The following is a 13,255-nucleotide window of genomic DNA, read 5'->3' as shown; positions in this document are numbered from 1 at the left end:
AATAATTTTTAAAAATATTTTTAGTTAGTTTTATTCTGAAAATATATTTATTGTTTGTAATGAAGGCCGAAAAACAGAAATGTTAATATTTTGTAAGGTGTAAAAGAGTTCAATCTCAATCTTCATATATTTTAAAGTCAGTCAGAAATAAATACAAACAAACCTTTGAATATCACCAAATGAAACCGCCTCATTCCACTTGAGCTTTTGAGAATCTCTCGCATAACTCTGACAAAACAAACGCATTGACAATATTGAACTTTCTAAGCTGCCCGACAATTCTATTGATTTGATGTGGAACTGAAGAGAGCTATTGTATGTAGAGCTTGGCGCAAAAATAAAAAAAAGAAGAAAATAAAAACAAATTTCACCCAGTTTGGAAAACGGCTGGCCCTAAATCTTAAGCCTCAATACAAATTGCCTGATGATTTGTGAGCGAATTTACATGCGCGATTCCACAAATGAGGAAGTTTATCATTAGCCGCACAATTCAAGCCTCAAACACGCTCGACAAATTCGAGGCATTCATTAGATGGCTTTTTGTTCATTTGCGCACAATGCGATTGGTTGGATGGCGGGCAAGCAAATGCAGCGGCTCATTTAAATCATTTCGTATAATGCCAATAGCCATGGCATTATAACTCACATATTATGCTGCACTGCTAATCGCATCACCTGACGCAACACTCAAGTGGGAAAAAGTGCCGCAAGACTTTCATTCGATTATGCAATCTACATATTATTAAGATGGCACTAGGTTATTTAATTGGACATATTAATAGACAAATACAAATACCACTCTCATTTGCATGAGCTATATTTAAATGTAAAATTTATTAAGTGCATTCAACAATTTCAAGTTGTCAAAAAATATTTGTAACGAAACTTTTCGGCCTTCCTCTATCACTCGACTTGATATTTATAATTTGATTGCTCAATGCAGCGAACGAAAGATCAGCATTAAGGCATCCTAATTGGCTTTTGCGTTCTTGAAACTTGTTTTTCTGGCCACCTAAATGGCAACTTCAGTGCTGGCTTATGGTGGGTGTGGCATCGTCTCGCTGAAGCAGTTGCCAAAGTTCAAGCTGTAGCTCAAGAGGTTTATTCAACTCGCCAGCCAAAGACAGCTCGGCTGCTGTGACAATTGAGCAATTAATGGCAGACATTTACTTTTTGGCCAGCTGCTTGATTAGCGCCTATTACACAGTCGCTGCAGATAGAAAACGAACTAAGATTGGTCTCTTGGCCATAATTAGTTGGCCGGCAGGCGCTGACAGGTTCTCGTCTGTTGTTTTACAGCTATTTATGGCTATGCTCTATGTACAATTGAAAGTGCTAAGTACTATTTAGAAAGTAGACATCCACATGATATATAGACATGCCTGTGTGTGTAAAACACACACATGCACACATGCACACCCAATTTTCCAGTGGAAACAGCAATTGCACTGAAACTGTCAACTTTCCCAAGCAGACGCCATAGCACAACGTTCATTAAATTGTAGACGGGGCAATTACGAGTTTAGATTGAAGACGTCGCAATATTCTTTCAACTACGTTCGTCTAATGTGCTTTTTACTCCAAAAATGTTTTGTTTTTCATTTTGCTTATTTTTTTTTTTTTACAAAAGTTTGTGTTTGCTTTTCTTTTGCTTTCTATCGTTTTGATTTCTAGTGCTTCGAATCGGCTTTAATTATTATATACTCTTGAGAATGTGGGAAGAGCTGTATCGGTCGAGTTGCATTTGATAGGGCATAAAATATAAAAAAAGAATAATTTTTAAATTTAAGTTGAATTAGTATCATAAATCAAAGTCACCCACTTCCGTTTGTCCAACTTGGCTTTGGACACAGGGTATTTTCAAGTTGACTCTTTTCAACAAAAAAAAAAAAAACAAGTAAGAAAGCTCTAGTCGAGACTGCTCGACTACGAGATCCCCTGAACCCTTGGAGCAATAGATATTTCAATACTTTTTCGCGACTTTCAGCTTACACAAGAAACACGCACACACACACACACGTACGCAAACACAGGCATACATACACACACACGCATACAGACACACATACACACTTACACGCATACATACACAAACCCATACACACACATACACACACACATACACAAACACATACACACACAAGCAACCACGCATAAACACGCATGGGCTGCAGTGTGCGCTTACTATGAGAACTTAATTGTTTAATAACTTTTTTTTATGGACGTACGATCTTCATGAAATTTTTAGATTATGATTATAACATGAATATGCATGTAATTGCCAAAGCACAAGTCTCTAGTATTTGAAATACGCTTTTTACAAAAGTGAGGGTGAGGGGGGAGAATTTAGAGGTGGGGGGTAAATTTTAACAAAAACCGAAATTGTATAAATTGCATATAGGCATACATTAAAAATTTGGAGTCTCTAGCAATAAAGGTGTAGAAGATATAATTTTATAACTGGGTTTCGATAAGGTTTTTTATCGATAAAAAAGATCGAGATGAGTTATCGATTTTTAATGATAAACTTGATATGCGCGCTGTAATTACGGACATTTTAAAAAAAATTTGAAGTCTCTAGCTCTTATATCTTCTGAAATCGACGCGTTCATACATACGGACAGACGGACAGACGGACAGACGGACAGACAGACGGACAGGGCCAAATCAACTCAGCTCGTCACCCTGATCAAGAATATATATACTTTGTGGGGTCTGCCACGCCTCCTTCTCCCTGTTACATACATTTCAACAAAACCATTATACCCTGATTTCCCATTGAAAATGGGTTCAGGGTATAAAAATCGTTGATACTAGTTTATTTTGTTATTTCTTTTTTTTCGCTGCTTCACATGTCCAAGAATTGAAAAACTGTTGTTTTTTTTATACGATTAGCTTTTGCACTCTTGTCGCGTGGGAACTTTTTTATACATTTTGAGCTCTTTCTACTTTGCACTGCACTTGCTTTTTCATGCGTTTGCTTTGAAGTTGTCCTCAAGGCTGAGCCCCACCGCCCCACAAGCCCGCTCACGCCTTCCTCAGCCCAAGCGCTTGATTTGTGGTCTATATTGTTGTTGCTGTTGCTGTTGTTGCTTGCGCCGGTCGGTCAGCAAAAGCTGTTGAGCAACTGCCAGAGGGCAAAATGAATTTGTTGAACTAAAGTAGCCAATGCGGCCGAGGTGGGAAGTGGCAAGTGGCAAGTGAAGTTAAGTGTATCGTTTGACCTTGAAGGGTTAGGCTAGCAGGTGACACACATCTTAATGCAGTTGGGAAGGCCTTCAAGCATTACTTAAGTTAACTGGAGACTTGAGTTCTAGATAAATATTAATGCCGTGCACAGCTCATATACAGGTATAATGTAATACATATTTAGGTATTTAATTTAACTTGTTATCCCTTTATATAAACAATTTTGTATAGCTTACTGATACTTGAGCATAAGTCAACAAGTGTCCGGAATGTTCTCTATTTATCATTATATTTGTAGAATCATTGATATATAGAGAATCATTCATTGATTTGTAGAATCAAAGAGAAAATAGAAAAGCATTCAAGTGTTTAAACTACTAAAACTTCAATATTTGTTCATCTAATGAGTGTACGAGAAATCAATAATCAGCAAACAGTAATCAATAATCACTACTGACCATCATATATTCACCAGTTACTATCGTCAATCTCTTTGCTTTATTATTGACAATTGAACTTTCATAGAAAAAATGCGCAATGCAAACGATTTCGCCACCCACACGTACTGCCACGCCTCTAAAAAACAGGCATTACTAAAACTATTTAGATGCCATCGCACTCCATGCAGCGCACTCATCATCTATCTACCCTTTCTCCTGGCACTTTTCGCGCTTTTGTTATTTGCGAATGTCTGCGACTTTTGTGCTCTGTTGACAGTTGACGATGTTGTTATTGTTGTTTGTTGACGTCAGTTGTCGTTGTTGTTGTTGCTGTTGCTTTTGCACTCTACTCTATTGCATAATAAACAAACAAGCTGCACAACTGCCACCCAGTTGCAGCCCCCTCTCAAACAGCAGCTACTTCAATATCAATTTAACTTTTTCTCATTTAACTTGTTTAGAGACTCTGAGCTAACGAACAACGCAGTCAGCTCCTATGGCCAGACCTCTGTGAGTGCATCTATCATTAACTAGAAAGTAAGTTTAGCTGTGTCAAGTGGAAGTTGATATACGCTTCTGGGCGAGTAATTACTAATCTGGGCTAGAATTTACCATGATAAGATGTATATATTTCTAAACAGAAACTCATTTGACAGCTGACAGTTGTTCAGAAAAAGTTTGACAACATAAACATCCACTTCTATACATTACTTACCGAATGCCCAAATCAATATACCCACATTGGGTAATGCATACAAATTTGACTGGAATCGTAAAATGCAAATGGATATTCTCAGATGCTCAACAATCATTTTTTACGACTATTCCCTTAACAAATGCCATTATATTTGCAAATGTCATTCACTTCTCCACGGTGGGCGTATTTAGTCGATGCGTTGGCAATGCGTGAGCAAGCATTTAGCACTATCTATACAATTCTACTTGAGTTCGTCTACACGGCAGATTTATCTGCAGACTTAGCTGGCAAATATTTAGCAATGTATCCACATTAGAATAGACATCGTTTGTTTTATCTCTCAAGTCTCGGGTTGACATAGTTACTAAACAACAAAAATTAAAAAAAAAAAAATTATATGCATATAGCTAGCTCGCTTCCGTATGGAGCGCTGACAATACAAGCTTTGTCCCTCGCTCTCTGTGCCAAAGTTTGGATCTGTCGTGCCTTTCAGTGGATTTCATTCGCATTCTTTGTTTTTCTGTGTAAACGGGTACAAAACAAGAAAAAAGGGTTTGTAGACACACGAGACACAATGCGACATGTCAGCGACCTTTGCTTGTCTGATTTATCACAGAATCTTTTCAGTGTTTGTGTCTGTGTGTGTGTCTAGGGCTCGAAGGCCCTACTGTCCCAATTAAACGAGCTGAGCCAAGTTTAAATTTGACATTATACATAAATATATTAATGCATGCAGAGAAAGATTCGCTGTAAAGATTTATATTATTTAAGAATTGACATAATCTGCATAAATTTGTTTAAAAAATTCCAATTACAGCAAAACCTAAATAAATATCTAAGGAAATATACCGGCTGTCGAATAAATATTTAAAAATTATAGTAGTAGTCCATATTGCTATAATTTAGTAAATCTTTAAAAGATAAGTAGTGTATTATTACTCAAAGAAAATAAAGATTTGATCAGTTCAGACCGATTTTTCCTCAATGCTAAAAAATATCCAATCGCAGATGATACATGTATTACAATTCTGTAAACATTCTTTGGTATGCAAGGCTAAAGTTTTTAGCACTTTTATCAAGAAGAAATACAAAATTGCACAGCTAATTAAATTGAGTTTACAAAATCGTGAAACTATTCAAGGTAATTAGTAATTCTAGTTAAAAAGAATGGAATGAACAATGGGAATATGTTTTGCTTCAATGATTATATATTTCAATTGAAAGTGAAATCTATATTTATTTACTCAACCAATTAACAAGAAATAATACTTTAGTGTATATATATTATATTCGAAATATATTTTCACCCATTGGCGTTTTTGCGAACAAAGCATTGAAAATGTTTATATATTCATCCGAAGAGGCTTCTTTATATAAATATTGTAAATCTCTGCGATTATTAGGCTGCGATAAAATTCGCACCTTTCACCTAGTCGTACGTTCCCTAGTTTCTCTTACAGCATTACGGACTTACAGACGTACAGAGCCTAGATAAACTTATGGGTTTCACACATTTTCATTTTTGCTGCTGCTGTGGCTGTCGTTGCTTCACTTGCTGTGGAATCCACAATCTGTTTATTTATCTGCCACTTCAATTTGTGTTCTCTGCATTATTTATCATTGCTCAAAATCTGAGGCGTGATCATAAATTAAGTTGCCATTAATTTAAAAAATTCGCAGCGCTTCGGATTCGCAAGAAATCTTTTTATTATAGGTCATGCTACACGAATGTTTCTTTTTTTCCGATGTAGAATATTACGCTTTGTGCGAAAATACAAACGAAAATTCCCAAATATCTAAACAAGACAACAAAGACAAGCGAGTGCCCGGATCGGGAGTGCATGACTATTGCAATACCTGTATATATAGGTAAATATACAATGTTAATCTATTCATTTTAAATGAGCAAAAGTCAGTAAAATTTACCGATAGATAAGGAACATTTTGTAATTTCTCATTTATATACATACAACATGTATATGTATGTATATAAGAAGCCAATATACCCTATACCCATACCATTTTCATTGGCTTCAGCATTCGCGTGAGAAGTTTTTTTTTTCACATTTTGCGCACAAAACTAAAAGTTAGATACATTTAATTAAATTATTTTTATAGTTTGTTTGTTTTTCGTTTTGCTTTGCCGGTGCCGACAATTGTGCCAAATTTCCGGTAAATTTCGCAACAATAACAGTAGGAGCGTGTATTATTAATAGTTTATTTTATAAGCATCAAATGTGTGCGGGGAGGGTGTCTCTGGGGTCCACAATTTGCGGCTTAAATGGAGCATTCAGTGGCCGTGAGTCAACATAAACAGCGACATAACAAGACTCATAAAGCATAAAACTGATTGCACCTGCAGTTTTGTTTTCTTTTTTTTTCACTTTTTTCTCAACTCTCATAAAAATAGAAATAGAATTGGAAAAGCTTAAAACTTGATTCGTTCTCAGTGCAGGAACAGGTTTCGGATTTGAGTTTCGAGTTTCAAGCTTCGAGTTTTTCCACTAAACACCATTTTCAATGTCAATATTAGCACGACTGTCAGTCCGTCAGTTTGTCAGTCTGTCAATCACTTCCACCTTAAAAGGCGGGCGGCAAATTGAATTTAGATAAAGATGCATCTACTGTTTTTAACAGAGGAGTACAACATCATCGTGAAGACGGTTTTTAATGTCTTGAATTGTGGAAAGTTGGGAGAAATAATCGCATGACTTATGTGTGCATGGAAAGTGCTTGAAAATTATGAGTCGAGATTATCGGGGAGTACATTAAATTACACTTAAATTATGCATGACATGCATTCATTAATCATTCAGGAACTCAGTCTGATGAGCGTGCCATAGAAAGCATTTTATTAGTTAGCCCAAGTGAAGGTCGCGTTCTGAAGGCAATCAATAAGACCTTTGCTTGTTGTTGCCAGTCTATATATATCGAGTGCAGATTATAGATGGCTGAATGTAGGTTAAATGGGCTTGTTAATTGTTGTCGTTACCAAAATGGAGAGACTGCGCTGATAGCTTCCAGGGCAGTGTATCTAAAATGATAGAGAAAAGCAGCAACTGGCTTGGATCAGTACAAGCTATTAAGTTCAAATGCTTGCACATTGATTATATATAGCATATTTATATGTGTGTAAACATTAACTATATATGAGATGCGTCGCGAGTGTACACAGAAAGAACTTTATATAGACAATTCGGAAATATATACAATAATTAACTGATGTTAATACTTATAGTTTGCATATGATGAGGCAGGTAAACATATTCAGGTATATGTAGCGCTCATTAAAGCGCAAACACACGCACACATACACACATATATATATTTACATACTCACAAAAAAGCAAACGTCAAAAGTTCAGAGGCGATGCTTCCGTTCGCCAAACAAATGAACAGCACGAAAACTACAGCAAAATGTAAAAAGTAAAAAGAGAATACAACACAGAATACACCTTTATAGCAATAACACATAGAGAGGAAACCAAACAAACATGGATACGATAGGGTACTGGACTGGCAGATGCTCTATTGATATAGTTTGGTATGCTGTATTTCAATATAAACATAATATATGATTGAATTTATTTTTATGATTTAGTCGAAAAATTCTTTAATTTTACAGCCACTTTTGGTATATAATTCAGCACATAATCAAGAGGAAAGTACGTATATTCTATATTTGTTTATGTGAACCAAAATATTAAAAAAAAAAAAAAATTAAGTAAAATTTTTTAATCTTTAATCTATTCATGTGAATCGTTATTATAAAATTTTAGTTCAATTATTTATATATTTGTCTTGTGTTTTTTTGTTCTTTTTTTTATCGTCTCAATTTATAATGATATTCAAATGAGTTTAATTGCCTTTTAAAATATAATATAAAAAATATATATAAAATATTTGACTCAATTCGCATCAAGGAAAATAAAAAATAAATATAAGATTTTAATCTTCACTTTAATTAGCTACAACTTTTTATGTTTAGAAATAAATATATGTATGTTATATTAATGTGGTGAATTAGTAAAAAAAAATTTATGGAATTTTCTATAAAAGAAATCTCTGCAAAATAACAATTTCTTCAACATTTTTAGATTGCATTAATTTTCAATAGTTTACAGACATAATTCATGCCTTGAACGAGTCAATAACAGGGTATTGCGAGACAGAAACAGTAACCCTCCCCAAGCAGTTGAGCCGTGACACAAGCGCTCAACACGTGAAGCGTCACTTTCGACAAAAATAAAACACAATCAGATAGAATGGGTAATACGAGCGTACGAGTAAATAGAGGAAGCACTTAAGCAAATACAGCTATATAACATACATATATCTAAAACTATATATATATATACACAAAAACTTTAGTGTTCTGAATGAAGAGCGAAATATAATATAAATTAACATTGTATCATAACAAATGCCGCCAATAATAGTTCTACGAATGAATTATGTGCATATGTACTAGATGTTAATTTGATTTGCGTATTTCTGTATATAAGGTAGACAATGCATACATATACATATATATGCCTCTATATATATTTGCGCAACTAAACAAATACTCGTTTAGCACTTGAGCCACACTCAACTGAATCTTGGGCAAGCTGATGGATGAATATATAGCTATTGTACTTTTATGGAACCCTGTTTATAATGCATGTTTTTTTGTTTTATGTGCTCAACATAAATGAGAGATGAAGTCATACCCAAAAAGGTGGGCAGAACAAAAAATAAAACATAAAGGCAAAACGTAACACGTTCAATAAATGAAGTTTTTTGAGAATTTTATGAGATTTATGAAGGCAAACATGGAATTGATGGAGCTTAAAGGAATTAAAAATAACAATATAACAAATATTATATTTGAAATATATGTTTCTAATCTAGAAATTCCAAGCTTTATCAAGCTGGCATATATGAATCGTAGTTTCTAAACGCTTGAATTGAGACCGGCGGAAAGTTTAGACGTTTTGGCGGCTTGCAAGATTTTCTTTATAGTGGTTTCCGAGAAATTGTATATGTTGAGCAAACAACAACTGTAAGCAGCTAAAAGCAAAGATCACTTGAAAGTACAATAGAGAAGTAAATGCACTGCGAGGGTATTATTTACTTGGCAGCAAGTTTTATATGATATAGGCCCTGGTATCTATTGCAACTGTAAGTCAAGAGTTTACGGAATACATCTGTATGTATGTCAAGAAGAGATATTAGGTTTAGTATGACATTTAATATTCTTCGTTCTAAGCAAAGGTATTTAAATACTATAACCTTGTTTTTATATACACTATAACAGTTTCCGATCAGCTTCTATTTTATTGCCAAAGTTACATAGTTGAATACCATAGTGATTCACTCCATGCAAATATTTGCATTCTTTCAATCATTAAAACTAAGCAATTTATTTTAACTCTGAGTAATTTGCAATGTTCACCCTAAATTCCATTGAGCTCAAATATCATTAGCTCCACGAGCCTATGAATAATCAAATGCATATACTCGTGTATGTGGCGCATGGATTGGTTTTGGGGCGTGACTTTCTTCAGGAATCGAGTGCAGCATTCTCCACGTGTGACTGCCGCAAAACTGTTCCACTAATTACATTACTTGGCCCGCAGCACACAAAATCATATTATCGGAGGCAACATTAGATGCGCATCAATGCCAATTAGAGAGTGGTTCATGTTGTGGGTGGCACTCATACCGAGACCCTCTGCCCCTACTCCCACTCTCTTCCTCTCTAATTCAATTAGTGCGTAATAAGGCGGTAAGTGATATCAGAGCGCGCATATCGTATGGAGCGACAGTTGTCCATTGACATTCAATCAGGCCATACAAGCTTAAAGAAAACAAAAAACAAATGAAAACCAAATCAAACTAATCTGCATGACTGCGCAATACTCTGTGCGAAAAGTTCAGTTCAGTTTAATTCACCTCATCTATAATTTGACGATACATATTTTAATTTGTAATATTTTTACCTCTTGGCCAATCCCCTTGCTCATCTGCTGAGTTAATATTATATATTTATATTATACAGTAAAAACTGTTCTAAACACAATTTAAGTTCCACATTCAAACCGCTTTGCATACAAAATTGCCTTTATCTTAACACAAATTGATGCTCGTAGATAATCTTATAATGTTGACATACATCCTCTCTCTTTGTCTGTCAACCTTATAAACTAATATACTTGCTTTGCCGTTGGTCAACAGTGTATAGTATATATAAACATGTAATAACAGCTATATGGCCCAAATATGTGTTTAAATAGAGCTGACGGTACCGTATCTTTCAGCTTGTTGCGGCTCTTGCACAGCGAATGACCGCAAATTGTTTACATTTTTTTTCTGTCTTGTCAAATTTCACTTTAGCTTTGTCCGGCTTGCTGTTGGCCCAAATTTAATTTTGCCAAAATAAAGTAATATTTATAATAAAAGTAAAACATTTGGCTTAGTGCGCATATCAGTTGGCTAATTACCTTATCAGCTGCCCAACCCAAACTCTAGCTCTTAATCGTATTAATTAAATACGTTGACACCCGCTGCGCATTTTTGTTGTTTTATGTTTTTGTCTCATTTTGGGGTCAATGTAGTGAGAGACGAGTAGTCATCGGTTCAGTCTCCGACACATTTACAGTTACGACATTTCATTTGTTTATTAACAACCAAATGGGCTTGACACAGAGTTCTGACTGTGGAGTACTTGAATATTTCGCTTACATTATTTATTATTTATTTTAGGAGCATTAGACACTTTGTTAGGGGAGAGGCTGTTAAATAACAAATGGCTGAATGTAGTTTGTTTTTTATTTACATAGTGATAGAGACATACATATGTGTATGTCATTTGGGGTAGATAGAATATTTTAAAATAGTATTTAATTATAAAATAAAATGTTTACGTATATTTTCTGCCATTTCATAACTACACTTTCCTGTAGGCACATTTCATTGCACTGTTTAAGGCAAACATATCATTATCAGATAATTATTTTTCAAACATAAATATAAACAAAAGTCGAAGCTGCGCTATTTCAAATTTCACGACCTTGACGGCTGCTAGCCAGCTAAAGATTATTATTATCAAAGCATGCTGAGAGAAGCGGCAAACGAGAGAGTAACAGACCGAGGGAGAAACAACAACTGAATAAACTTGCTATGGCAAGAACAAGTTGTGAAAAGTGGAGAACTTGTCTGTAGGGCCCACGTCCATTGACAGTTGTTGTTGCTTATGCAACCTGAAATTTCACTTGAATTTTGCTTGCAAGCATTTCACAAACGTCATTAAGTAAAATTTAAAATGTGCCAAAAGGCGGCGGAAAAAAGAGAGAGAGAAAGAAAAATATGATTAGACAACGGAAAAGTCAAACATTTGGATATGTGCCAAAAAAAATCTAGAGCTGACAATGCCGATATAAAATCTAGCTTTCTATGGCATAGTGACAGTTGTGCTCCAGAAGGAGAGGAAACTTTCTAGCTAAATTGTTTACACAAAATTATGCAAATAAAATAATTTTACTACAATTTCCATATGCTCTTAATATTAACACCTGACTTACAAATAGCATTTTAGATGAAAAGATTTTGTAAATTCCAGGTATTTTAGCTTTTTTCTATCACTCCTTTCTAGAAATAAATTCCTGCAGCTAAAAATTGGGCAGCACCAGCTGAAACTTACACTGCAGCACGAGCGATAGCGCGAACATGGAATGTGAAGGAATGAATAAAAATTTAAAACTGTTCGAAAAATGTTTACGAAAAAAGAATTCAATTACAGCTATTTGATTTACTGCAAACAACAATAATAAAGGCTGACATGCAACGGGACACACCCACAGCATGAAAGCAGCAGAGCTAGAAAATAGTAAACAAAACAAGTAGGGAAACAAATGCAAATGCCAATGCAATAACAGCAAGCAACGACAACGAGAAGAAGAAGCGGGAAACAAAATGTAAAAAACAACAACTTACCAAAACGGCGCTCTCACGCACCACCTGAGAGACGCTCTCTCTCAGCTGTGCCGCCATGCCCGGCTTATTCAAGCCGCGCGTGAATTTACGCTCCATTCTCGATTTCCTTTTGCCTGCGTTCTTCTTATTGTCACTGTTGTTCGTGTTGTTGTTGTTGTTAGACGCATGCAGGGGTTAAACGATGCATGGAGAACAAGTTGTTTTTGTTGTTGTTAGTGTTGAAGCTTTTTTGTTGTTACTTATTGGTCGTGGTTTGTTTCTGTGCGAGCCGGCGTCGACAGACACAGGATGCGCTGCCAGCGGCTCTGCTGATGACTAATGCGTTATCCTGCGTTGTGCAGCTAAGCTTTTCGACACAATACATACACAACCTTTGCGGCACCTTTAAAGGACACACAGCTTAGATTTTGTTGTTATACACAAAACTGGACCGCGCACACACACGTAAATACACACACACGCACACTTGTACAATTTTAGGGCGCAGCACACACGAAATTTTTGACGTATTTGTTGCTTTTAGCACAGCATCCAACTGTTTTTTCTTTTTCTCTTCCTTTTTAGCTTTTAGCGAAACGAATTTTTTTACTCAGTTGAACTTTATTTTGCAGCTGTTTAACAAAAAAACACTGATAAATAGGTTTGCGAGTATTGTTGAAATTTCGTTGACCGTGTTTTTTGCTGTTCACTTTTGTTTTTAACGCCTTTCGCATCGTCTGTAGCGCTGCGCGTGTTTGGTGTTTTAAGCAGTTGGTAAAACGCTCATTTCGTATTTTTACCCGACGCGCACAACCGCACCGCACGAATTTCGAAGAAGAATAATTCCATTCGGGCTCGAGTCGATACGTATCATGTATATCGATGTTGTGTGCTGGCAACATGTTGCTAACACTGCAAGCGAGGTTGGCAGCTCTGCCGGGAGTCAATCGAACAGCTGTTCGGCTTGGCGCCA

At 35.6% G+C, this 13,255-nt stretch overlaps 1 protein-coding gene and 2 long non-coding RNA genes across 15 annotated transcripts in view; 1 reads left to right on the top strand and 2 right to left on the bottom strand.

Moving 5' to 3' along the window:
* Positions 1–13,130, bottom strand: part of LOC6577221 (dedicator of cytokinesis protein 9) — a 30,685-nt gene extending 17,555 nt beyond the window's left edge. For 8 of the 13 annotated variants that reach the window (XR_001449452.3, XM_015165550.3, XM_015165553.3 and 5 more), the window contains exons 1-2: positions 12,304–13,129; positions 7,319–7,360 (exon numbers count right to left, since the gene is read on the bottom strand). Coding sequence is in view for 12 of the 13 variants with exons in the window: in XM_015165550.3 (XP_015021036.1) it covers positions 7,319–7,360; positions 12,304–12,399 (138 nt within the window). In the remaining variant the exon portion in view is untranslated. Of the gene's footprint in view, positions 1–7,318; positions 7,361–12,303 lie in introns of all 13 variants that reach the window. The other 5 variants (XM_015165551.3, XM_015165557.3, XM_032729432.2 and 2 more) reach the window with 2 other exon arrangements.
* On the top strand, positions 52–832 carry LOC116803994. The gene is made up of 2 exons (XR_004364041.2): positions 52–315; positions 376–832. It is a non-coding gene; the product is annotated as an uncharacterized LOC116803994 (long non-coding RNA).
* On the bottom strand, positions 811–1,885 carry LOC122757253. Its single transcript, XR_006357216.1, has 2 exons — positions 1,276–1,885; positions 811–1,210 (listed from the first exon to the last, which is right to left on the bottom strand). It is a non-coding gene; the product is annotated as an uncharacterized LOC122757253 (long non-coding RNA).
* Positions 13,131–13,255: the final 125 nt, after the last annotated feature.

Source organism: Drosophila mojavensis, unplaced genomic scaffold (assembly GCF_018153725.1).
Source record: "Drosophila mojavensis isolate 15081-1352.22 unplaced genomic scaffold, ASM1815372v1 contig_36, whole genome shotgun sequence".
In the NCBI taxonomy this organism is placed as follows: domain Eukaryota; kingdom Metazoa; phylum Arthropoda; class Insecta; order Diptera; family Drosophilidae; genus Drosophila; species Drosophila mojavensis.
Note: the sequence above shows the minus strand (reverse complement) of the source record. Positions and strands in the feature narration are given on the sequence as shown.